Here is a 26,601-nt window from a genome sequence, read left to right as displayed (position 1 = left end):
TTCAATAAATTCTTTGTAAGTGCTGGACCTGATCTTGCAAAACAAATCCCTGATCCAGGAACATCTGAGGAGCAGAATGATCATTTCATAGATAGAAATCTGAGTTCAATGTTCCTCACAGCAGTGGATGAGAAAGACATTTTAGATATTGTTGCTAAATGTCCAAATAAGACATCTACTGACTGTGATGACATTAATATGACTGTTGTAAAAAGGCTCATTGAGGGAATATCAAAACCATTAACGTATATCTGTAATTAATCATTTCAGACCGCTACATTTCCAGACAACATGAAAATAGCAAAAGTCATAGCTCTGTATAAATCTGGGAACAAACACCACTTCACAAACTACAGACCTGTTTCATTACGACCTCAAGTCTCCAAAATCCTAGAAAAGCTTTTCAATAACCGACTGGAAAAATTCACAGACAAACACAAATGACTCACTGAAAGTCAATATGGATTCAGATCAAACAGCAACATCACTGGCATCAATAGATTCAGCTGAGGAAATCACAGATTCACTAGACCATAAACTGTATACAGTTGGAATATTCACAGACATAAAAAAGCTTTTGACACAATAGACCATGATATATTATTCAATGAACTAGAACACTGTGGCATCAGGGGTAAAGTGTTGGACTGGGTGAGGAGTTATTTGTCTAACAGAAGGTAGTTTGTGAAGCTGGGTGATCAGTGTTCAACATGTTTGGACATTACTTATGGTGTCCCCCAGGGGTCAGTGTTGGGCCCTAAATTGTTTTTTCTTTATATCAGTGATTTATGCAGCGTATCAGAAGTATTCAAACTGGTGTTATTTGCTGATGATAAAGATTAAAAATATGGTTTGATAGAAATAAATGATCATTAAACCTGAACAAAACAAGACTGATACTTTTTGGGAACTGCAGAACTAATACACAGATAAAGATGAATTTGAATGGGTTTAATATTGAAACAGTTAATGAAATCAAATTTCTTGGGGTGACAACAGACGACCAAATCTGCTGAAAATCACATATGAAGCATGTACAAACCAAAGTATCAAAAGTACTGCAGTATTACATAAAGCAAAGCAGGTCCTGGATCACAAGTCACTCCACATTCTGTACTGTTCACTAGTTCTTCCATATCTAAATGACTGTGCAGAGGTTTGGGGCAACAACTACATAAGTACAATTCATCCATGACTTATTTTGCAAAAGAAAGCACTTCAGATCATTCATGGGGCAGGATATAGGGATCATACAGACTCTTTATTCTTACAGTCAAAACTCTGAAAATCTAAATATCTTGTGGAATTACAGACAGCACAAATACGTTTAGACTCTGATACTTGAATTATTTTATCAAGGCTCATATTTCATGTTTTTTGAGGCCTCTGTTGGTCAAAGTGCTCCCATAGATCAGAGGATCATTTCTACTCTGTTAATTAATAACTGAATCAACTCAATAACAATGTTTTATTATGATGAAATAACCAGTCTATGAAGGAAGGACCACTGTAGTTATTTTACATGATCTGAGCTTTGAACTCTGATAATCTGGATTTGTGTGTTATCTGCAGTCACAGAGACAAAAGTTTTCAAAGTGAATCCAACAGAAACAAATGAGAGCATCTGTGAGTGTGAGGACGACCAGCCGACGGTTTCATGTCAGAATAATATGATATATATATATGCTATATATATATATATATATATGCTAATATTTAAAGCAAAAAAACAATTTAACCACCAGGAAATATTCAAAAAATATTCGTTGAAAGACAGGGGGGTTATAACTTAAGGGGAAAATTAAATTTCAAGACAAGACTACAAGAAAGTTTTGTATTTCTGTCTGTTGAATGAAACTATGACAGTGTTTGAATGTCAAGAGATGTTTTTCGCAAGGTATAAGAATGAAGAGGGTGTTTGACTATCAGCAGGTGTTTATTCATTTATTTACCATCAGTTTTGTTTATATACATGTGAGTGTTTGTACATACATAGTGTGTTTGTAAATACATAGTTTGTGTGTATATATACATAGTTTGACAAAGCAAACATATCTTTCATGACTGGATAAGGATATAAAAATGAGATTTTTTGAATACGGTATAGATATATGAATTTATATTTTCTAAGTACTTTTGTAATTATTTATATCGTGCTATAAGACAAATATTATTGGTAATTAATTTAATTTATTATTAGAATAGGTCTAGGAGAATTCATTGTTGTACAGCTTTATACTGATGGGGAGCTACATAACTGACTATCATTAATATATGAGGAAGGGGTGGGAATAAATAAGTTTGTACTTCCTCCCACTCCTTTTTGGACATGTACATCAAATCATTATATGTTGTTTTCAGTTTTCATGCTGCCTTTAGTAACTTGTTTTTGTCTTTATGTCTGTCCACCACTGACTATTTTTATGTTATTATTATGTTTATGTTTGTTGTATGTTGAGTTCAATCAATCTGTTTTCCTTACACAAATCAAAAATAGAAGAGACAGAGTTATGTAAGAAAACGTGACTTCGACATTGCGCAGGTTACTGTTTTGTCCCTCGCAGCAAACCAATCTGCAGTAAACAAAATCCCATTTCATTTTCTGCTTTAGAAATGTATAAAATATTAAACATGCATGTGCATTAACCGCACACTAAATGTCAGTGTTTGCATTCCACAATTTTTAAGTGGCTTGCTGAATGAATGGAGAGGTGCCAGTTCACCTCCTGGGCACTGCCGAGGTGCCCTTGAGAAAGGCACCAAATCCCCCCACCGCTCAGAGCGCCTGTCATGGGCAGCCCACTCTGACATCTCTCCACTTAGTGCATGTAGAGGTCCTGCTTGTGCATGTGTGTGTTCGGACCTGTATGTAATTGACAACAGAGTGAAAAAAATTGAATTTCCCCTCGGGGATTAATAAAGTATATAAAATTTAAAAAAAAAAAAAAATTATTGATTAATCCAAATTTCATCAACCTGGCTTCTTAATACAACATGTGTATTTCTGCCAATAAGTTTATCGACAGCCTTAAAAGTGGCTTGATCTTTTCTTAAACTAGCAAATAATTCCTCCACATGACTGTAAGTATTATTCTTATTCAACAGTATATTGCTGAACTTCTATTCCAGCTCCTGACCTCTTAGATCCTGGGAACATTGTCTTTTAACTGTCCCCTGATTGAGGCTGGTGGGTAAGGGAGATTGGGCCTTTGCGGTAGCTGCTCCAAAGCTTTGGAATAGCCTCCCACTCTCAATTAAATATTCCTCCATCATTGACACTTTTAAGACAAATCTTAAAATGTAGATGCTTTCAACAGCCTTCGGTTGTCTGTTGTCATGTATTGGTTTTATTCTGTTTTTATTTGTGCACATCTTATATTACTATATATTTGTGTGTTATTCTTTTTTTGAACAGCACTTTGGTCAACTGTGGTTGTTTTTAAATATGCCATTTAAATAAAGTTGATTTAATTTGATTTTGATTTGAATAGCCAATTTAATGGCTTTCATAATCTTAACTACCTTCTCACCTTGCATTTTATCAGCTACACTCTGCCCTTTTTATTTACATTCCTTTTCACTGCTGTGACATATAAATATAGAAGTGAAGGGTGGCCTTGGAAATGTAAACTGTCAAAATTAATTACCTCTTCACTTGTGTTTTTATCAAATTGCGGTGCATTCTCAATCCAAAACAAGCAATGAACAGAAGGTAAACCACATTGTTGAAATACCTGAGAATAAAAGTAGTCCAAGATTTTTCCTGTGATGGAGACATGAGTAATTCCCTCAAAACAATACCATCTAAAATCAAACATCCTTGCTGCAGTGACAATACAACAGTGCAACAGTTCACATCTGTCTGTCTGCCCATTTTAAATTGTCAACTGTCTGTATTTCTTCTTCCTGTTTCAAAATGCTAAGGAGAAGACTTGTCCAACACAAAACTGTGAAAGGAAGTGATGATAACTACGGAGGGACACCAAGCTGACAGACATAAGCTAAGAGGTCATGCTTTGCTCTCTGCCAAAAAGCGGGGGTACCTCTAATACCTCTAAAAAATGGAACCCATCATCAAACTGAAACAATATTTGCTCAGAACAACAGGCATAACAACAAGAACAATAATAATAATTATTGTAATCATAATGATGTCATTAATAATAAACAATAATAATGAAGAAGACAAGAAGAGGAAGAATTTTTTCATAGGCATTTCTAGATATACAGACTCCATTACTGAAATGTCCAAATAGTACTGCCACCTTCTTTTTTCATTCTTTACCTCATGTACTTTATTCCACATTCTGTATCTTTTATAAATGTATTTATAGTCCGCTATTTCCTTATTTTTTGTATTCTCTGCTTCATTAAAAAAAAATTACATTTCTTACATGCTAAAATTATATTTAAAGCAGTACTTCACCTGCAAAATGATCATCTGTATACAATTATTTACCATGTTACAATGATTTTGTGAAGAAAACTTTGTTTTTTATGTCATGTTTAATATTAATACACCTTGGTTTAGGACTTGTTGCCTGTCTTCAGTACTCAATGCGTCATTCCTCATTAAATTAACCTGGATGAGGATGTTCACATGACTGATGAATCCACTGAATGAACCATCTGTATTATCTTTTGTGTGCAGGTTGTGCACTGTGCCCTGTTGATATGTACTGACATTTTATTATGAACATGTTTCAGGGACCTTTGTTGCATGTCATGTCATGTCCATCTGTCTCTATCCTCATGCCCTGTCTGCCTCTGTTGTCTCCTTTTAATAAATGTTCTCATTTCACACTCAAACATCATAAACTGAATACATAACTGACTGTAGCTGTCATGGGTTCCTGAAATGTCATATTTTCACAACACACCAACGTCTTTTGCATATCTTAGCTTTCATCATTTCCTGGAAATCTGTAAAAATCACTGAAAAGACCTCTTAGTGGGAAGGTACAGACTAAATTCTTGAAATGTCTAAACAGTACAACCACCTTCTTTTTTCATTCTTTACCTCATATAAGTTATTCCACAAACTGCATCTTTTATGAATGCCTTTATAAACAGTTATTTTCACAAGTGTTTTTTCTGTGCTATTTCTTTCTGGCACAAAAATTGCTTTCACTGCTTCCATGTCAAAATATATTTATGGAAATACTTCACCCACAATATTACCATTTCTATATAAATGACTCATTTGTACATGCACTGACTTTGTGAAAAAAAACTTTTTTTTAATTCTCTGTTGAGTGTGGATGCATTTTACAGAAACAGCACCAAACTATATCAAAACATCTGTTTACAAACTCTCAGTATAGAAACAGTATAATCCAATTTATCCAACAAGTTCTTTTGTAAAATAAGAGTGAGTGTTGATGTTGTCAGTGATGGGGAGCTTTATTTGTTCTCAGGATTGTTGCAGTGTGTGTTGCTGCTGTGGGTTAAACTTTAACATGTATCATATAAAGTCATATAAAGACGCAGCAGCTGAACTTTGAACTGAGCGCTGCAGGTTGGTTCATTACAGTGTTTGAGTGTGACAGCAGCCTGCAGACACAGAGGACTGAATCCTGAAGGAGGACAACAGAAAACTCTTTGTGTCCACAGACCTGGTCCAGACAGCAGAGAGCTGCAGAGTGATGAAGTCCATGAGAAGAAACTGAGTAAGTGGACCTTTGATTGATTCCAGTCTCTAATGTGTCTCTGTTGGTTCATGTGTTCACCTCCTGTCTTTGATCCAGACTCCACAGCACAAAGTTTATCTCACAACAAACACTTTAAAGTCTAATGATGAACCTGTCTGTCTGTCTGTCTGTCTGTGTCTTCATCAGGAGGCTGCAGGTTATCACCAACATGAAAAGGTATCACACTCAACACTTGACATCACATTTGATCCTGTTTCACCTTCAACATGTTCATCAACTCTCTGTTTCCTGTTTCTCTGCTCTCTCACCTCAACACTGACTCATGATAAACCTGTAAATGTACTCAAAGAGCCACAATGTGTCAATATAACTTCATTTAAACATCATTAACTTAATTTAAATATGAAACAGAAGTCATTTCCACACGTTGTATAAGACACATACAGTTGATACTGGACTTCAGTTTGGACTCTGATACTTGAATTATTTTATCAAGGCTCATATTTCATGTTTATTGAGGCCTCTGTTGGTCAAAGTGCTCCCATAGATCAGAGGATCATTTCTACTCTGTTAATTAATAACTGAATCAACTCAATAACAATGTTTTATTATGATGAAATAACCAGTCTATGAAGGAAGGACCACTGTAGTTATTTTACATGATCTGAGCTTTGAACTCTGATAATCTGGATTTGTGTGTTATCTGCAGTCACAGAGACAAAAGTTTTCAAAGTGAATCCAACAGAAACAAATGAGAGCATCTGTGAGTGTGAGGATGATCAGCCCACGGTTTCATGTCAGAATAATATGAGCTGTGTTCACACTTTATTCCTTGTATGTATGCATTTGTGTTGTATATATAGTGAACGTTACATGATGTGTCTCTGTTAAAGTGTCTGAAGCAGCAGACTGAACACATGTTGCACAAACTGTTGATACAAAAACTGTTGGAGACAAACTCTGAGATTAATCACAGCTTCAACTGTTTGTTATATGTCATGCTGTATCCATGGCAACGACTGTAGTCCTCATGTTAACCCTGTGGACTCAGCAGTGTCACAGTGTTAACAGTGAGAATTTAAACACATGACAGAGTGAGTGAAGTGTGGGAGGGCTCAGTGTGCAGGTCCACAGGGTGGAGGTTTGGATTGTGAGCTCCCCCTGGTGGTCAGTGAGGTTTACAGCTGCTCTCAGTGTTCCTGTCAGTCTGCTGTCATCCTGTAGGATTCTACTTCTCCTGTTGATAGCTGCTGATACTGAGGCTGAAGACTGAAAACTGAATTTCCCTCCCTGCTGCTCTTCCTCTCTGTGTGCTAGGATCCATCAGAGACCAGACTCCCCTCAACCTGGACCTGAACCTGGACCTGGACCTGACCCCAGCTGTGTGTCCCTTCAGACTGACCAGTCACATAAACATGGCATCGATGTTAAAGGACGAAAAGTCTCTGCTGCACAGTAAGCTGACATTAAATGTTAAATGAACCTGACGGCTTCCCAGTTTAACTGGTCTTGTCAGAGGCCGCACTTTCTGTAGTCACCCAGGAAGAAAGTACAGTCTCAACACAGTCTCTTCCATGGTCCATATCCCACTCAGTCAATCTCCACTCAGAATTCAAAATCCATCATGTAACTTTAGCCTCCCTCCATTGTCCTGACAACTGTGGCCTAATGCTAAAAGAATTCTGTTTCTCACAACAGACAACAAAGCAAAACTTTCAATCCTCTCATGTCAGTCGTCATGCTCACTGCTCCGTCAAGATGAGCTCTCTTCTGGAGGCCATCATCACCCCCAAAGAAAAACGCTGAAACGTTAACACACCTGTTCTTTTTCTCAATCTGTAGAGTTTAAGACTGTTGCATCACCGCCACCCACTGGATTGCAACAGTTTCACAGTGCAAACTATTTACAGTGTCCATTCAAATAGATCCCAATCAAGACTGAAGTGTATTTTGAAAGAAGACAATGCATGTAACAGGAAGAACTTGATATGGTGTCTCAGAACGCACCCAGGGTACCTTGCATGTCGTAAGTCTATGACCATGTCCATGTGACGAGGTTGGAGTGAGAATGTGCTGGCAGGGCTCTGGTATCATGTGGAAGATGGTTTTCAGATGTTGGTCAAGATGTTCAGTGACTGTGTTGTCCTGACATCAGTAGGGAGTTCATTCCACCACAGAGGAACCAGAACAGAAAAGAGTCTTGACCCAGATCAAAGACCACACCACCAGGGACAGGGCAGCTAAATGTCCAGAGGTAAAGGAGGAGGGTAGGGTTTGATGGCTTGTTAGTATGAAGGACCAGCTGCAGAGGTCTGAAGACAAGCTGCAGTTCAACAAGACAAAGATTTAGCACTATCTGAAACTGACCCTGCACTCAGATGTGCTGCGTCCAAAACCCAAAACAGGCCACAGTTTCAATTGTAGTGGCAGCTCAACAGTGTGAAGTCTTAGCACATCTGACTGACAACACACTGGTTAAACATTCACATACACTGAATACAAACAAGCATTGAGATAAAATAACTTTTATTATCCAATAAAACCAGTGAAATCAGAGACAGAAATCTTGTATGTTCAGTAAATGTCAGTGTTTCTATCAGTTTCCAGCAGCAGAGAGAAAAGTCCCCTGTACCCAGTTGTGTGTCCATGAAGAGTGCTCAGTCAAGGGAGTTTTGGGTTACCTTCAAAGATGGACGTCCTTCTTCTGACCCACTGTAAGTGCTTAAAACTGTCAACTGAAACAGATGGGCTATCAGTTACACAGATACAGAACTGGTAGTTCATGATTTGCAGTGTTGTTTACATCTGGTTTTCATGACAATAAAATATGGCAGAACACAACATCTTTAACTAACTGGTGTGTGTGTAATTCATAACTTAAAGCAGTCTCCTGGTGCAAACACAATTGTGACGAAGTGGGTGAGAATGCAGCTTCACTCACCACTTGTCCCTTACATGCTCAGTGTACACAGTATACCATGTTACTTTTACATACGTTTATTTTGCTATAATTTACCATTGCTTTCGTAACATTACACCACTTATTATCCCGGGTTTGTGTTCTTGTTATGTTACAGTTAACATCAGTGTATATGAGTAAATTAAAACAAACACACAGTCATAAGTTGGTTTCAGTTACCTTTATTGTGTTTCAGGTTTGAACTTAGTCGAATTGTTTGTTCCTTTGTCTGTACTAAGCTCTGTTTGTTCCTTTGTTCAGACCCACCATGCAGGACTGTTTGAAAGGCCGCCGCCCAGCACTTCCTGTCTTTTATAGTGTTAGTGATGTCATCAATGACATCATTGGGCTGAACTAAGTAGAGGGGTTTTCTTTTTATAGGAATATTTCTTTTGTTTGTTTAGTGCAGTTTAAAGTAACCGGTTAGGATTATTTACTTTTAGTAGTTCATTTAGTGATGTAAATGTGCTTGTAAGTTAATACTAGGTGTTTATTTGATTTCCTTGTGTTAAGGTTACTGTGTATTGCAACCTCCTTTTGTTCTGGTAGGGGCTGAGGCAGTCTAAGTGTGAGTCAGTCCCTCTATATAAAGGCAGTTGAGGTTTGGGCTCGAGGCTGAGAGGAGTGGTCGTGCTGCTGTGAACATGTGCCCTTATGTTTGATTTATTATGAATTAATTTTCCTCAGTTATTTGCTTGGCTTTTCGTGTGGGTTTTTATTTGTTTTTGCCTAATTTGCACACGTAATGGCGAGCACTGTAAATAAATTTACACTTTGGTGGAGTTAAGAAGTCTGCTGAGTCTGCCTACTTACCACCTTCCTTGACACTCGAGCCAAACTATTTCACAACAATGTGAGCTAATTCTTTCACTGAGTCGACCAGGGGACATTTGTCCTGATGTTTCAAGTGTAGGGGCAGGTCAACAGCATCAAGTGTAAGCCTGGCACTGCTATAAAATTCCAAAATTCCAAGTATCACATCAGATTGTGGTGATCAGTGCCTTTAAGCACACACGCCGCTGCCTCACACACATCCACCAGTCAGGTCAAGGAATATCTATGCTGTGTTTTATGCTGAATAGAAATCTTGTATGTTCAGTAAATGTCAGTGTTTCTATCAGTTTCCAGCAGCAGAGAGAAAAGTCCCCTGTACCCAGCTGTGTGTCCATGAAGGGTGATCGGTCTAAGGGTCGTCTGATTAACTTCAAAGATGGACGTCCTTCTTCTGACCTGCTGTAAGTGAATGAAACTGTTGAATGAAACAGATGAACTAACTGTTGTCATCCTCAGTCATGAGACACAGAATCAGGTGTCCATCATTTACAGTGTTGTTTACATCTGGTTTTCATTCTGATCAGTCATGACAGAACACGTCTTTAACTAACTGGTCTGTGTGTGTTTTTGTAAATGATATAAGTTCTACAGTCTCCTGGTGCAAACATCATGTGAGCTCACTGTTGATGATTCCTCCACAGAGTGGACCAGGAGAGCTCAGAGGTTCCCAGTGCTCAGTCTGCCCAGCAGCATCAAACACACCTGGACTCCATATTTATGGTCTGTACATGTACAACAACTACTTTGACATCTATTCTGTTCACAATCATCTCCATGCTGCAGTTTTTACACCAGTGGATTGTCAGTGTGTCCAACATGGATCTGATGTTTGAGTGTGTCATTCATATAATATTCTGTTCCAGCTGCTGGAGGAGAACATCCTCACTTTTGTGAAGAACGAGCTGAAGAAGATCCAGAAGGTTCTGAGTTCAGATGACCCAGAATGCTTAGAGAGTCAGAGGGAGGATGAGGAGGTGTTGGAGGGTGAGGATGAGGAGCAGAGGAGGAGCAGCAGAGAGGCATTTCTGAAGATCACGCTGAACTTCCTGAGGAGAATGAAGCAGGAGGAGCTGGCTGACTGTCTGCAGAGCAGTAAGAGGATTTCTATAAAGATTTAACATGATGGATAAATGGGACGTTTACTAATGTCTCAAGAGACGGACCAAAATATATTCATATACTCATTCTTTGAGGAAATGACATGTTGAAATATTTTCTTTGTCTTACTGATCTTCTTTGTTGTGTTCATTCAGGACATCTATCTGCAGTCTGTCAGCGTAAACTGAAATCTAACCTGCAGAAGAAGTTCCAGTGTGTGTTTGAGGGGATCACTAAAGCAGGAAACCCAACCCTTCTGAATCAGATCTACACAGAGCTCTACATCACAGAGGGAGGGACTGCAGAGGTCAATGATGAACATGAGGTCAGACAGATTGAAACAGCATCCAGGAAACCAGACAGACCAGAAACAACCATCAGACAAGAAGACATCTTTAAAGCCTCACCTGGAAGAGATGAACCAATCAGAACAGTGATGACACAGGTGGCTGGCATTGGGAAAACAGTCTTAACACAGAAGTTCACTCTGGACTGGGCTGAAGACAAAGCCAACCAGGACATACAGTTGACATTTCCATTCACTTTCAGAGAGCTGAATGTGCTGAAAGAGAAAAAGTACAGCTTGGTGGAACTTGTTCATCACTTCTTTACTGAAACCAAAGAAGCAGGAATCTGCAGGTTTGAAGAGTTCCAGGTTGTGTTCATCTTTGACGGTCTGGATGAGTGTCGACTTCCTCTGGACTTCCACAACAATGAGATCCTGACTGATGTTACAGAGTCCACCTCAGTGGATGTGCTGCTGACAAACCTCATCAGGGGGAAACTGCTTCCCTCTGCTCGCCTCTGGATAACCACACGACCTGCAGCAGCCAATCAGATCCCTCCTGACTGTGTTGACATGGTGACAGAGGTCAGAGGGTTCACTGACCCACAGAAGGAGGAGTACTTCAGGAAGAGATTCAGAGATGAGGAGCAGGCCAGCAGAATCATCTCCCACATCAAGACATCACCAAGCCTCCACATCATGTGCCACATCCCAGTCTTCTGCTGGATCACTGCTACAGTTCTGGAGGATGTGATGAAGACCAGAGAGGAAGGAGAGCTACCCAAGACCCTGACTGACATGTACATCCACTTCCTGGTGGTTCAGACCAAAGTGAAGAACATCAAGTATGATGGAGGAGCTGAGACAGATCATCACTGGAGTCCAGAGAGCAGGAAGATGATTGAGTCTCTGGGAAAACTGGCTTTTGATCAGCTGCAGAAAGGCAACCTGATCTTCTATGAATCAGACCTGACAGAGTGTGGCATCGATATCAGAGCAGCCTCAGTGTACTCAGGAGTGTTCACACAGATCTTTAAAGAGGAGAGAGGACTGTACCAGGACAAGGTCTTCTGCTTCGTCCATCTGAGTGTTCAGGAGTTTCTGGCTGCTCTTCATGTCCATCTGACCTTCATCAACTCTGAAGTCAATCTGATGGAAGAACAACAAACAACATCCTGGTGGTCTAAAGTCTTCAGAGACAAACAGAATCTGAAGTATCTCCACCAGAGTGCTGTGGACAAGGCCTTACAGAGTCCAAATGGACACCTGGACTTGTTCCTCTGCTTCCTCCTGGGTCTCTCACTGCAGACCAATCAGAAACCCCTACAAGGTCTGCTGAGACAGACAGGAAGTAGCTCACAGACCAATCAGGAAACAGTCCAGTACATCAAGAAGAAGATCAACCAGGATCTGTCTGCAGAGAGAAGCATCAATCTGTTCCACTGTCTGAATGAACTGAATGATCGTTCTCTAGTGGAGAAGATCCAACAGTCCCTGAGTTCAGGACGTCTCTCCACAGATAAACTGTCTCCTGCTCAGTGGTCAGCTCTGGTCTTCATCTTACTGTCATCAGAAGAAGATCTGGACGTGTTTGACCTGAAGAAATACTCTGCTTCAGAGGAGGCTCTTCTGAGGCTGCTGCCAGTGGTCAAAGCCTCCAACAAAGCTCTGTAAGTACAGAGACAGTTGGATTCATATATCATAACTTAAATGCTCTGTTGTCTTTTCATGAATTGCTTGTGTTTTCTCCATTATTGACTCCATAGACTGAGTGGCTGTAACCTCTCAAAGAGAAGCTGTGAAGCTCTGTCCTCAGTTCTCAGCTCCCAGTCCTCCAGTCTGAGACACCTGGACCTGAGTAACAACCACCTGAAGGATTCAGCAGTGAAGCTTCTGTCTGATGGACTGAAGAATTCACACTGTACACTGGAAACTCTCAGGTCAGATCAAGCTGCAGACCATCTGAAATCATTTCACATATTTCTCGAAACTCCATACAGTTTAAACATTCTCTCTCATGTCAGCATTTCTGAATCTGACAAATGTTCAATCAGGATTTGAAACTACAGTTCAGAAACTCTTTTCTGCTTCAATTCCACCTACTGAACATACAGATATGAACTCTGGCTGATATAGAAAAGACCATTATGCTTTCATATCATGTCATGTTTTACTGAACAAATTTAAAGTGTTCTTGTTATTGACTCAGAGTTAAAATGCAGGTCTGTTAGTTTCCTGTGAGCTAAAGTGCAAACTGAGGGTGCTTTTCACAGCAATATAGTCCACGATGAGCAGCACTAAAATCAACCTGCGTAGTTGTCCCTCCATTGTGACATTAGAAAGTGTTTATCTTGTAAATGTACTATTTTTCAGTGTTTGTTTACTGCCTGGATTTTTCCCACATTGAAATTCTGACCAATCAAGAGCAGCTTTCTTGTGCAGGTATTTGATCTCTCGGCAATTATGCAACTTTGTAACAACATCAGTCCCTGGTTCAGATGAAGGAGATGACTCTAGGTCTGAAAGCACCCTGAGACTCATTAATCAAAGAGGATTACATTTTAACACAAATTAGTTTTTTTTCCTTCTTGTTGATTGTTGTCTCTGTAGGCTGAGTGACTGTGACCTCTCAGAGAGAAGCTGTGAAGCTCTGTCCTCAGTTCTCAGCTCCCAGTCCTCCAGTCTGAGACACCTGGACCTGAGTAACAACCACCTGAAGGATTCAGCAGTGAAGCTTCTGTCTGATGGACTGAAGAGTTCACACTGTACACTGGAAACTCTCAGGTCAGGATTCATCAACATGTTCAACTGATGGCCACTTAAATCCTGATTTACATTAGTTGATAAACTCATAACCATCACAGGATTGTCTCTGCTGATATGATTTCAAACCAGTTGTGTTTTGTGTTTCAGTCTCTTTCCATCAACATGTTTTATCTTGTTTTTTTCTCTGTTGCTGGAACTTGAAATATCAGAGAGGAATCAGTAATGTTGTCAGATAGTTGGTGGACATTAGTGGGTGTTTGGTTGGGACTCGAACAAAGTCAGTAATAATGTTGATGTAACCCCACAGTAGGCGACAGTATGGCAGTACTGTGGTACCCACCCTCACATTATGTGACATGTGTGTTGTTTTGTGTGTTTGCAGTGTGTCAGGCTGTCTGATCACAGAGGAAGGCTGTGCTTCTCTGGCCTCAGCACTGAGCTCCAACCCCTCCCATCTGAGAGAGCTGGACCTGAGCTACAATCATCCAGGAGACTCAGGGGTGAAGCTGCTGTCGGCTGGACTGAAGGATCCACACTGGAGACTGGACACTCTCAGGTATGAAGAGGCCTGCTGCAGCCACACACACTCAGTCTGATAGAGGAGGTAGAGCTGGAAACTTTGTCTCTGTCACACTGTCAGCCTGGCTCATATGACCCTGACACACCAAGCTGACCTCAAACAACCACAGCTGATAAACACCGTCTATAGTGGCTTTTGATTGAAGCAGCTGTGCGGAACTTTACGTTTTGGTTGATTATAGCGCCCCCTTTGGTCAAAGCGATATGACACCCACAGCCTGGGGTCGTAAAATTCCCACTGCAGCCAGCATTCGGGTTCATTCGTAAAATCTCAACTGCAACCGGCAATTACCGCATGCATTTGTTTTGGAGAGCGAGAGGAAAATCATAAATGTTCTGGTGTAACTCTGAATTTCTTATAAACTGAGGACAACTGCCTGCTGTATATTTGTGTTCATGGTCACAGTCACAGATAATTTTGTGGCGTTTGTTGTAACGCTACTACACAAAAGCGGTTCACATCAGCTAATGTTACATTTAGCGTGCTTATAACGTCCCTGTCGTCGTATATTGAAGTGAAACAACGTCTAACAAGTTGCGGTATATTCTCTAAATAAAAACAAAAATGACATACCTGTCGATTAGGAAAATGGCCAACTCGGGATCAGTTTTAAAACCTTACAAATCTCTCAGTTCTCTACACTTGGTGAATGCCCGACCGAGGTTTACACGCGTTTGGGCTCGAGCCCTATCACTAGGGTTGGGACTCGTTAGGATTTTAACGATTCCGATTCCTTACTGATTCCTTCTTATCTGTCCGATTCCTCTTACCGATTCCTACATTATATTCATTATACTTGCTATACTTAAACAAGTATATAATAAACACAAATGCAATCATACAAATACAAAAACTTTATTCTAACTGTTGCACAGTACAATTAGATGAAAATACACATTTGTGTGTGGTGTGTATTTCAGATTTAGAGCTTGTATCATCTCCCTGAGAATATATAACAACAAAAAGTGATTTTTTGATTTCTACAGTAACACTATTAGCTCAAATTAACCACAGCAATGTAATAAAAAATACTTATATGCATTCATACATGACAACACCTGAACATAACACACACACACAGGCTGTTTGTTTCTCCATCTCCTCTCGCTGGAAGCCTCGGACCTCCCGCCGCCCGCTCCCGTCTCAAACACGAAGGTCTCCTCTCCGCGGAGCAACCACAGTGCACACCTGGCCTGTTAAATAGCCTGTAACCATGACAACTGTGTGACACAAACTCAGTGCTTTAGTAATTAGATAATGTTGGGCTCGGTCTGGTTCGGACAGAAATATGCGGCCCGTGCCACACTCTAATGGAAATGCATGTGACGTTTTGGTTTTTTTTACAACCTAGGAACCGTTTGCATGAACCGTTACTCCAACTGTGATGGAACCGGTTCCGGAACCGGAACATTGGACCCGGTTCCAAAAAAGAACCGGATCCGGAACCCAACCCTATCTATCGCTGTCCCGTTTAGCCTTCTTCTGTTCTTTTTCTTTTAACCGCCATGACATCGAAAGTACAACCAAGTCCTTATAGATAGATACATCTGGTAAAACTGTCATGTGTTCAGCAATGCCCGCTGTGTAGCGTTTACTCGCAGAACACTCTCTGTAAACACGGCTCCTTCTTCTGCGGTTTAATGGCTGCGGGCCACCGCAGGCGTGCAGACTTACTTCCGCCTCCGGGTGCCGTATTCTGGTTTGCTGACTTCTGCTGTGTCTGACCCCACCGAGGCTACGCTAAATAGCCATATAGAGAAAGGCTTTTTTGTCACTGATGGGTTCAAATAAATATGCGGATCTTCAAGGGGAGGTGATACGAACTAGGGACAGTTTTATTAATGGTAAAAAGTTCCGCACAGCTGCTTTAATCTAATTCAATCCACTTTATTTATATAGCACAATTTTAACAAACACAAGATTTCCAAAGTGCTGCACAACAAGCTAAAACACAATAAATACGAATAAGATCAAAAAGATAAAATTCACAATAAAAAGATAAAAGCAATGAAATAAAATAAATAAAGTACACTGCCCCGCACAAGATAAAAATATGCATATACATAAAAACAACAACCTACGTGGTGTTAAAAGCCAAAGAAAAGAGGTGGGTTTTAAGAAGACTTAAAATGAGTCAGTGAGGAGGCCTGTCTAATGTGCAGCAGCAGTTCATTCCAAAGTTTTGGTGCTGCAACAGCAAAAGCTCAATCCTCTCTGAGCTTAAGCCTAACTCAGCTGACCTGAGAGATTGACTGGGTGTGTAGGGGTGCAGCAGCTCAGAGATGTAGGGTGGGGCAAGACCATTTAAGGCTTTAAAAGCAAATAAAAGGATTTTTTAAAATGAATCCTAAAATGGACAGCAGCCAGTGGAGTGAAGCTAAAACAGGTGAAATGTGCTCATACTTTCGTTAAGCCAATGGTGCTGCAATGTTAGCACACTTAATTGACACATGCTGTAACACATCACCAAAACTATCAGCAAGTGTTTACATTGTCTCTTGGTCACTTCATTAATTGCTTACAACTATTTACAACTTCTTGCATCCATGTAGAACATTGTCAAATTCCACAGTTTAGTAGCCTAACTCCACTCTAAGGTACCGTCACGCTACCTGCAGACCCCAGTGACACTATCAAAATGGTATGCTTTCCCCTGGCATGCAACACACCTGGCTACAGTTACCCTTCCTGTTTAAATGCAGTTCCATTGTAGATAACCGCCACCCAGTATACAGAAGGCGTATTACATCGAAAATTTAATCATGCAAAAACAGATAAATGACTCTTTTTGGGACTCACCACAGAACGTACTGTACTACTACTACTGTCATATTTTCAGCTCCAGATTACAGATGATAAAAACCAGTGCTGACTGTTGCTAGGAGACAGGATGTGAACAGCAACCCTAACCCATCCAACCATCCACCCCGACCTCCTCCATCAGAGATTGTGTCTCCTTTACTTGTGACAGACAACAGTCATTATGACACAAACAAAGGAGGTCACTCATCAGGAGTAAAACAGGTGGTTTCAAAGCTCCAATAATCAATACTTGTATATTGACAATGGATCAGCTGACTGTAATGGTCAAGTGTTGTGTGGTGGTGATGAACCCACAGTAAAGTGTTGAAACACCACCTGCTCAGGTACACTGAACTAAAACAATATCAGCTGATTAATAATAAGTGATGAACATGTCAGTCCATGTGGAGACAATAACAAAGCTGTGTGTATGAGAGTGATGTAATGTCCATGTTTCCATGGTGAAAGAGGAAGTGCTGCTCTGACCCCCCTCCTCCTTTCAGGGTGGAGCCTGCTGGAGTCCGATGGTTGACACCAGGTCTGAGGAAGTGTAAGTGTGTTTTTCATTTGATCTTCAAACTGTGACATCACTCATTCAAATCTCTGATGTCATCATCAGAGTGATGATAGATGAATAACTGCAGCTGTATTGTGTCTTCTTCTCTCCATCAGATTCCTGTGAACTCACAATCGACACAAACACAGTACACAGACGCCTCAAACTGTCTGACAACAACAGGAAGGTGACACATGTGGAGGAGGTTCAGTCATATCCTGATCATCCAGACAGATTTGACTACTGGCCTCAGCTGCTGTATAGAACTGGTCTGACTGGTCGCTGTTACTGGGAGGTCGAGTGGAGAGGAAGAGTTTATATATCAGTGAGTTACAGAGGAATCAGGAGGAGAGGAGACAGAGAGGACTGTGCGTTTGGATGGAATGATCAGTCCTGGAGTCTGATCTGCTGTGGTGGTGGTTACACTGTCTGGCACAATAACAGAGGAACAGAGCTCTCCTCCTCCTCCTCCTCCTCCTCCTCCTCCTCTGGTAGAGTAGCAGTGTATGTGGACTGTCCTGCTGGCACTCTGTCCTTCTTCAGAGTCTCCTCTGACACACTGATCCACCTCCACACCTTCAACACCACATTCACTGAACCTCTTTATCCTGGGTTTAGGTTCTGGTCACCTGGTTCCTCAGCGTCTCTGTGTTCTCTGTAGGAGGGAGAGTCTCCTCCTGTTAGAGAAACTGTCTCACTGCTGAACAGATAGTTCAGTCTGTACAGGACTTGATGAGAACAAAATGATGTAACAACAGTCAGTGGGAACCAAAATCATCAACCCACTGAGGGCTGGATTCAAAATCACACCGAAAATCCAAATAAAAAATTGAAATCGCAGCTGATCTAACTCATCCACTTTGGACACATGAGGCCCACAGAGAAGGAGACAACAGAACACTGAATGATCTCTGAACGTGACATGTTCTGCTGTACCTCAAAGAGAATATTATTTTCATTATTATTATTATTTTCATTTATACAATATAAACTGACATAAGGAAATAAGAAAAAAAAAGTAAATGACAAAAATTGATTCTGTACTTGAAAATGACTCTTTTGTGTCAAACTGTCATTTTAGTTTTTATTAGTTTTAGTCATGTTCATACTCTTTTTTGTCCAGTCGAGTTTCAGTCAACTAAAAGTCTGAGCATTTTAGTCTTATTTTAGTCAGAATAATCCATGACATTTTCGTCTAGTCAATGAAAATTGTATTTTAGTCTCTTTTTAGTAATGCAGTTCTATTATACCAAACCAAAATTTTCTTTTCTAAATTAGCTCCCAGTTACAGCTAAATATATATTTATTTATACAACAGTTAGTTCCGACCGTGTAATTTGATTGGACGAGAGGCATTCCGTGGGTGCTGATATAGATTTATTTCATCACCTTTTGTTAACATTTCCTTACTCAGCATTGCTGTTTAAGCTGCTGTTGAACTGTTGTAAAAAAGCAATATCACATGAGGGCGAGTGATGTTATACTGTATATCGTCACGGCTGTAATCCGTCTGCTCAGTGCGACACACAGCCTAGGAAACAGAAATACTGCAGAATAATAATAATAACACGACTAAACATTATGACGTTATTTCGTCTCATCTCGTTTTGGTCAACGAAAATGAAGAGACATTTTAGCAGAGGTTTTATTTTGTAAACCACATTAAGTCTTGTTTTTATTCGTCAACAACATTGCATTATATATTTAATCATAGTTATCGTCACATGACCACCATTTACGTTGCGTCTCGTCTTGTTTTCGTCATGTGATAAAGGTTCGCTGACGACAATATTTAGTCATACTTTTCGGTGACGAAAGCAACACTACTTTCAACAAATTGCATTTTTCTCAGCTTTTTGTCTCAAATGTTTTTTCCTCTTTAATGAAAATGCACTAAGTCAAGTGGTGATAAAAAAGAAATGGAATAAGATAGAATAAAACGTTTGTCAGTTCTAAAAACAAAAGGTTTCTTCTTCAGTTTGATGTATATACTGTTTACATATTCATAGAACAAATTATTCTGTGGGTCTTGAAAGATCAGTGAATAGGATCAAAAATGCTGCGGTGGCTGGAAACTTAAAAATAATACTCTGGTGGGGAAAGTGTTCAGATGAAGACACAGCGATGCACAGGGCGCTCATCCACAACAAGGAACTTTGACTACATTTGTGAACCTGTGCTTCTGTACACAGAAAATGAAAGAGAATTTAAGGGATATATTTCCAAGAAGTAAAACTCATTTTACAATAAGTTAATAATACTTTTGGGATGTTGTGTGTGATATTTTGAAATAAAATGTCAACAAGCCCCAGAGTCTTATTTTGCTACTTCCCCCTTTGTGTCAGGACACTTCCTGCCAAATGTCATACTTGTATGACTATTTATGTCGACGTAGTGCCCTAATATTTGCATTTCCATCATTTCACCAGAAGCATGTCCCAAAAAGGGGTTTTAGGCCCCCTGAGACCAAACGGCCCCGAGCTGGGGGTGCTGGTTATCAACTTATGATGGCCCAGGGTATATACAGGCTAACAGGAAGTAATGATGAAACAAAGGTGGCAGAAAACATCATGAGGGCTGGACCTGGCTCCTGGCCTAATACATATTTAGAAGTCAACAAACTATCTTACTCAATTCAACCTGAACAACAAAGGTTGAAACATTTAGAAAGGTTGCCAAAATCAAACAGACACACCAACATAATATTTCAATGCAACAGGCAGCAGTTCAGGCTGTGAGACAGCACCAATCAATATTCAACTGTCAAGTCAATCAAACTCCCCTTGTTAACCCTGTTATATTGGCAAAGCGCCCTCTAATGGCAGAATCCACCATGACTTGGCACACACCTGTAGCGCAGCCACCTTCAAAAACACACTCTAAATGAACCCAGAATCAATGAAACAATGAGTCTCCTGAAAGGAGCAAACCAACAACAGGGAAACTAAAAACATGCAGACACTCATATCACTTATTCCTACAATTATACAAAGGAGATTTGGGGAGAAATTGCTTTTACAATCAGCATTAAAAACGGCAACACAGCACACATTGTACATAAATAGCAAAATGCAGTGAAAGGCACATTTCACTTCAACCAAACTATGACAGAGGAATAATCATTCTGCACTTACTTTATCATGGACGCACATGAAGACAAATAAAGTCCACACATTGATGAGACAGAGTGCAGTTAGGAGTCCAGAAATACCTGTGTGTCTGTAGCAGATGGCTTTCTGCTCTCCTTTCTGCGTTGTGTTGTGTAGTTAGCAAGTGAGACACACACCGGAGTTGAGTATTTGTGGGATTTATTCTTCACAGAAAAAGAAAAAACACAGGCGTCACACACCACGAGCCACACAGCATCTCTCCACCACTCAGTTTCGAGCACACACAACTCTTTTGCGTATATTACACAATATACGGTATATAGCTCAAACTGTAATATTAACAGTGAAAGACAGCGCACTGTATAAAACAGTATCCAGCCCTCATTAAAGCAGGATACAAAACGCAGTGAAAATATATTCAAACTCTTTTCCACACATCTTCCAGGATTAAAAAAATAATTTCACCCACATCAGCCCATTTTCTTTATAATACATGAATATCAAGAACATGAAAAAAATTTAACACTTCAAGCTAGCATACCTTCACAGAGGCGTCACACACCACGAGCCACACAGCATCTCTCCACCACTCTACAAGAGAAAATTAAAATAAAACTCACATAAACCACAATAAAACTCCACATTACATATGAGATAACACAGTTATTATTTAGCCAGCACATGCTGAGCACAGCCCAATAAGATCAGCATGAAAAAGAAAGATGAGGAGCAAAAAAACGTTTCAGCTAGCATAAGACTTAGTTAGCTAACTCTGTATGAATAACACAGTTTAAGATTCAATTTACAAGTTGTTAATGCGACGAAGGCTAGACCAACAGGTTCGTTAGCATGTTACACTACAGCAGACATCAATATATTGTGATTTAAAATGGAGAAAAATGAAAATAAATCAGACAGAGGAGAGAGCGCTTCATGACGTGACTCACCAGTTTCCAGCACACACAGCTCTTTGACGCTAGGTGGTGCAACGCCACAACAATTCCCCAGGGGAACAAACAAAAGGTCTGCAAATAGAAACCACTGAAGGAACCTTTTTACAGGCAGGAAACAATTTTGGGGAAGTTCACAACACAAAAGAAGGATTTTAGGGAAAATAAATAAACAAAATAAAATAAGAAAATTTGACTCGGCTACAGTCATATTTTACATCTTCAGTCCCTTTTTGCATTTTATATCTTCCTCCTCTCTTTTGTCTGCAAACAGGAACCAGCGTCCAAACATGCACAGCTCTGCCTTTATTTGCAGGTGTTTCAACATGTTTTGTTTTTTATGAACTTGTTTTAACATTATTTTGAGTCTTTTTGACACACTATACTGTGACTCTGTGACTTGTGTGGACGTCACATATTAGCACTTATTTAATGTTTCATTGAGCACTTTTCAATCTGCACAGTGAAGCATTGCTCCCCCTGATCTTCATCAAATTATTTCCAAATTATATGAATTGAGTGGGAGGATCCACCTGCAGAAAGGGTCCTGACTTTTTAACTTTAATTCCTGACACTGAACCATCACTGAAGGTGACAATGTGTTCCGCTATACCTCAAAGAGAATATTATTTTCATTATGATTAGTATTTTAATTTATACAAACTGACATAAGGAATCTTTTTTCGTCATCTTTTTCCCCATTGTCCAATGGGATGATTTGAGAGGCGGGGCTTCTGTGGTGGTCACGACAACCAGTTTACAGTTGGTAAACAATGGAGGAGAAACTGGTGGTAGTGGTTGCTGGATACCCAGAGCTATACGGCCTGATGATAGACAGCAGGTTGTCAAACTGCCCCTGAGTCATCCTAAAATCTGCCTGTAAACGTCCATGATGGAGGAGAAGCTCCTGGACCAACTGGTGGTACTCCCCATGATCCAGCCTCTTTTTTAGGGTCTCATGTACCCACACAGATCTCTGTTTATCTGCTGACAGCCTCTCACCCTCAACCAGAGCTACAGACAGTACCCTCTGCCTCAACATGGCAGCAGCTACACACTGATTACTGCAGGATAAATACAATAAAATAAACTAAGTGGCATACAATTAAAAAAAGGCAGTGTGGCGCGCCTCCAATTTTGCAACCTGCAAAACACTTTGTGTGTGATCGGGGCCTTAAAGGGGTTTTTGGGGGAGCGTCCTTATCTGCTGTGAGGGTCTGAGGACAGAAGGTGTCGTATGTCGTACAGATTGTAAAGTCCCATGACACAAAGTGTGATTTGTGATACTGGGATATATACGTGACATTGACTTGATGTGATTTGAAGAACACGATACAAAGAATAGCACAAAAACAAATGTAACTAGGAACATAAAAGTCAAAAAGTATGTCTTTTTAAGAGCAGCCATACAAGTGTGTAAACTGCAGTTCAATTAAACACACCTGGACCACAAACTGCAAAATATTCATCAAGCTTAACGGGACACCAGAGGAGGCCAACGTGTTGATGGTAAGAAGTATGGAGGAGCTGGACAAATACTGATGATCAACATGAGCTGGACTGGAAGGTAACAAACCTCTTTACACACAACCATGACACACACTGAAAGAATTCACTCATCCACATCTGGAGGCAATAGTAGCACAACTCAGAGGATCAGTGAACATGACAACCTGCAGCTGCAAACATTTCAATACACTGATCACCATTTACTGGATATGGATAACTACTTCTTCAACTCCATCAATAATAACTGCTGCTATTACACTGATGAACAATATAACTGCATCAATAAAGATGGTAGATGATCAATCATACACATTAACAGCAGGAGTCTGTATGCAAATGTTACAAACATCAAGGATTCCCTGAGTCAATTTACACACTTATTCAACATCATTGCAATATCTGAAACATGGATCAACATGGAAAAAGGGGTGGACTTTGAGCTGGAGGGGTTTGAGTTTATGCACATGGATCGGCAGAATAAAATGAACTTCAGGGTGTTGGACAATATGTCAGCTGTCGTTAACACCACGCTTGAATGCAAATCAACTGAAATATACAAAGAGAAAAATAAATCTGTAATTATTAGCTGCATATACAGGACACCAGGTTCCAGTATTGAACTGTTCAAGGACTGGATGGAGGAAATGTTTGCAAAAAAAAGTCATAAAACAATTTTCATCTGTGGAGACTTCAATATCGACCTGCTTCATACAAATAAACACAAAATGACTGATGATTTCATTCATACAATAAACAGTATGAACTTATATCCAAAAATCACCAGACCCACCTGGATAACTTCCCACTGTGCCACGCTAATCAACAATATATTCACAACTGACATGATGAACAACACAATAAGTGGACTATTAATCAGTGATATCAGTGACCATTTGCCAATTTTTACAGTATTTGACAGCAGCTACAAGACGAATCAACCTGACGACAAAACAGTACACAGAAGAGTGAGAACAGAGGAATCAATAAGAGCATTCAAAAATGACTTCATGGCACAAAACTGGGACACCATATACTGTACAAGAGCAATGACATTAATTGTGCAAGTGAGGAATTCTTTAGAATATTTAGAAGATTATAGAATAAAAATCATGAGAATTGGAGGAGGAATTTCTTAGACAGTTTTAAATAGTTCATTTAAGCATATGGACATGTAGGTTTTCATCTTTTGACACCAAACATTCTTGAGTTTGTTTGAGACTGTAAAGTCAGTGTGAGGAAAACAAGTGTGTGTGTTTGATCTAAAATATTTTACAAAGTAGAAAGACGGGATGGTCGGGATGGATGGTTGGACCAGTGATGTCAAAGACGTGAGCAGTGGGAATGATGTCAAGAGAGCAGGTTTCTGTTTTCATGCTGGTGATGGTGTGTGTAAGGGTGGATAGAGAGATGGGTTGGAAGAAGTCCAGTTTGGATGAACAGGCCAGGGAGACAGCTATGTCACGGGTGGGGGATGGATGTTTTTCCTGATGGCTTTCACTTTACTGATGAAAAAGTTTCAAAATTCCTCACATTTGTCAGGGGACACATCAAGGCTGGTGTTGGGAGGAGGACAAATGACGGAGTTTATGGTGTTGGATAGGACCTTTGGATTATAGAAGTTATTGGATATTAAATTTGAGAAATATGTGATTCTTGTCAACTTGACTGCTTCCTGATATTTGTGTAGGTGGTTTCTTCGGATCTCAAAGGAGATTTGCAGCTTGTCCTTTTTCAATTTTCTTTCTGCCTTTCTGCATGATTGCCTGAGAGCATGGATGTTGTTGTTGACAAGCCAGGGATGAGTTTTATGTTTGGATTTTCTGAGTTTGAGTGGAGCAACAGAGTCCAGGATGTTGACACAGGTTGAGTTGAACTGGGAGATTAAGAGAAGGAGGGGCCTCAGAGATCCGGGATGAAGAAGAGGTTATATATGCCTCAGTAAACTGTCTGGCTGTGGAGGAGGAAACTAGCCTATACGGGAGTATGAGGCAGGCAGCTGAGGTTTAGGATCTGAATGTGGTGTAGTGGAAAACTTGATGCACAGGTGATCTGAGATCCCCAACTCCTCAACAGTCAGAGTGGGAGTGGTCAGGCCAAGAGTAAAAACCAAGTGTGTGGCCGTGGTTATGGGTTGGGCCCGAGACTCGTTGCCTAAAGTTAAAAGACTCCATGATGCAGAGAAATTCCAAGGCTTTGGTGTTTGACACAATGTCAACGTGAAAATTAAAATCACCAGTGATTAAAATGTTATCATATATTACAACAACTGAAGATAAAAAAATTCAGAGAACTCAGTGAGGAAGGTGACATCCAGCCTGGGGGGGCGGTACACAACAGCACACAGGACTGGGCATGAGTTACTGGATTTAAACATCAGAACTTCAAAACTAGAAGACATCAGTGGCAATGGGTGTGCAGTTAAGAATCTCTGAAAATGCTTGTTTTCTAACAGAACTTTGTGCACTTCCTGTTCACACTGAAGGAGTCTCTCCTCAAACACAAGTTCAACATCATGTGGCTTTAAAAGCAACATCTCCTACGTAGGAGATAATATCTCAGTGCTGAAGTGGGTGTGCATAAGGTTAGGAGATAGTGAACACATGTTAGGAGACATGATCTGGTATGTAGAAGATAATATGTCCTCAGTCAGGATAATGTCTTGTGTGTAGGAGATCATATCTTGTAGTGAGCAGATGAACTTTTGGCCAACATCAGCCTCAAAATAAATAAAACAATCCTCAGCTTGCCTCTCAGTCAGAATACTAACACCTAACATCTGGCTTTAATCTGTCTGAACTCACTGACAGAAGGACTGTAAGAGACATTTGGGCAGCTGTGTATTAATATGTCTCACTGACTATATGAAGATTCTGCTGCTGTCCATTCATATTGGAGCTGCTGTATATTTGGGCCGAGGGCGCCACCTGCAGTGTGGAGGCGGCACTGGGTGGATGTGAAGAATGAGACTGATGTGAGAGCAGCTGTTTGTCACCGCCCCTTCCTTCCTGTTGGCACTTTAGTTTCACTTTGTGTGCTCGTCGTCGTGTCGCAGCTTCTTGTCTCCATCTAAAGGTTTGTAAGCTTTGACACTTTTCACTGTGTGACTCTTGAATGACTCTTTGTTAGTTCACTTCCTGTAGAAACTTGTTAAAGTGGAGTTCAGTTTCCACCATGAGAGGAGGATCAGTGAGGACCGGACAGACACGTCCCTCCAAACCCTCTGAAGAAGAACACAAACTCTTCAGTCCGGACTTTAACACTCTTCACTTCTTACTCTCACAGTTTGTCACCAACTATTTAGAATCTAAAAGAAAAGTTAGAGGTCTACGCATGCGCACGGGGACGGCGCGCGCAGGTCGCACTCAGTTACTTTCGGTTCAGTGCGTCGGGGTTGGCAGCGCGCAAATCACACTTTGGGTTCATTTCCTCTTTTACGCACCTGTGTGCTGGGATCAGAGAGGTTATATCATAGAGGCTGAGACGATCATGGCCAATCACAT

The 26,601-nt window shown here is 40.3% G+C and overlaps 1 protein-coding gene, 1 long non-coding RNA gene and 1 pseudogene across 2 annotated transcripts in view; 2 read left to right on the top strand and 1 right to left on the bottom strand.

Annotated features, from left to right (window-relative positions):
* Positions 1-18,586, top strand: part of LOC125903027 (NLR family CARD domain-containing protein 3-like) — a 29,171-nt gene extending 10,585 nt beyond the window's left edge. The window contains exons 2-6 of the mRNA XM_049599617.1: positions 12,159-12,498; positions 13,439-13,612; positions 13,977-14,150; positions 17,480-17,526; positions 17,649-18,586. Coding sequence (XP_049455574.1) covers positions 12,159-12,498; positions 13,439-13,612; positions 13,977-14,150; positions 17,480-17,526; positions 17,649-18,193 — 1,280 coding nt within the window. The 3' untranslated portion in view covers positions 18,194-18,586. The remainder of the gene's footprint in view (positions 1-12,158; positions 12,499-13,438; positions 13,613-13,976; positions 14,151-17,479; positions 17,527-17,648) is intronic.
* LOC125903020 (NLR family CARD domain-containing protein 3-like) overlaps positions 1-26,601 on the top strand; it is an 82,415-nt pseudogene that overhangs the window by 22,130 nt on the left and 33,684 nt on the right.
* The window catches only part of LOC125903049 (uncharacterized), a 49,003-nt gene that overhangs the window by 11,437 nt on the left and 10,965 nt on the right, over positions 1-26,601 (bottom strand). The window lies entirely within an intron of this gene.

Source organism: Epinephelus fuscoguttatus, linkage group LG16 (assembly GCF_011397635.1).
Source record: "Epinephelus fuscoguttatus linkage group LG16, E.fuscoguttatus.final_Chr_v1".
NCBI lineage: Eukaryota > Metazoa > Chordata > Actinopteri > Perciformes > Serranidae > Epinephelus > Epinephelus fuscoguttatus.
Note: the sequence above shows the minus strand (reverse complement) of the source record. Positions and strands in the feature narration are given on the sequence as shown.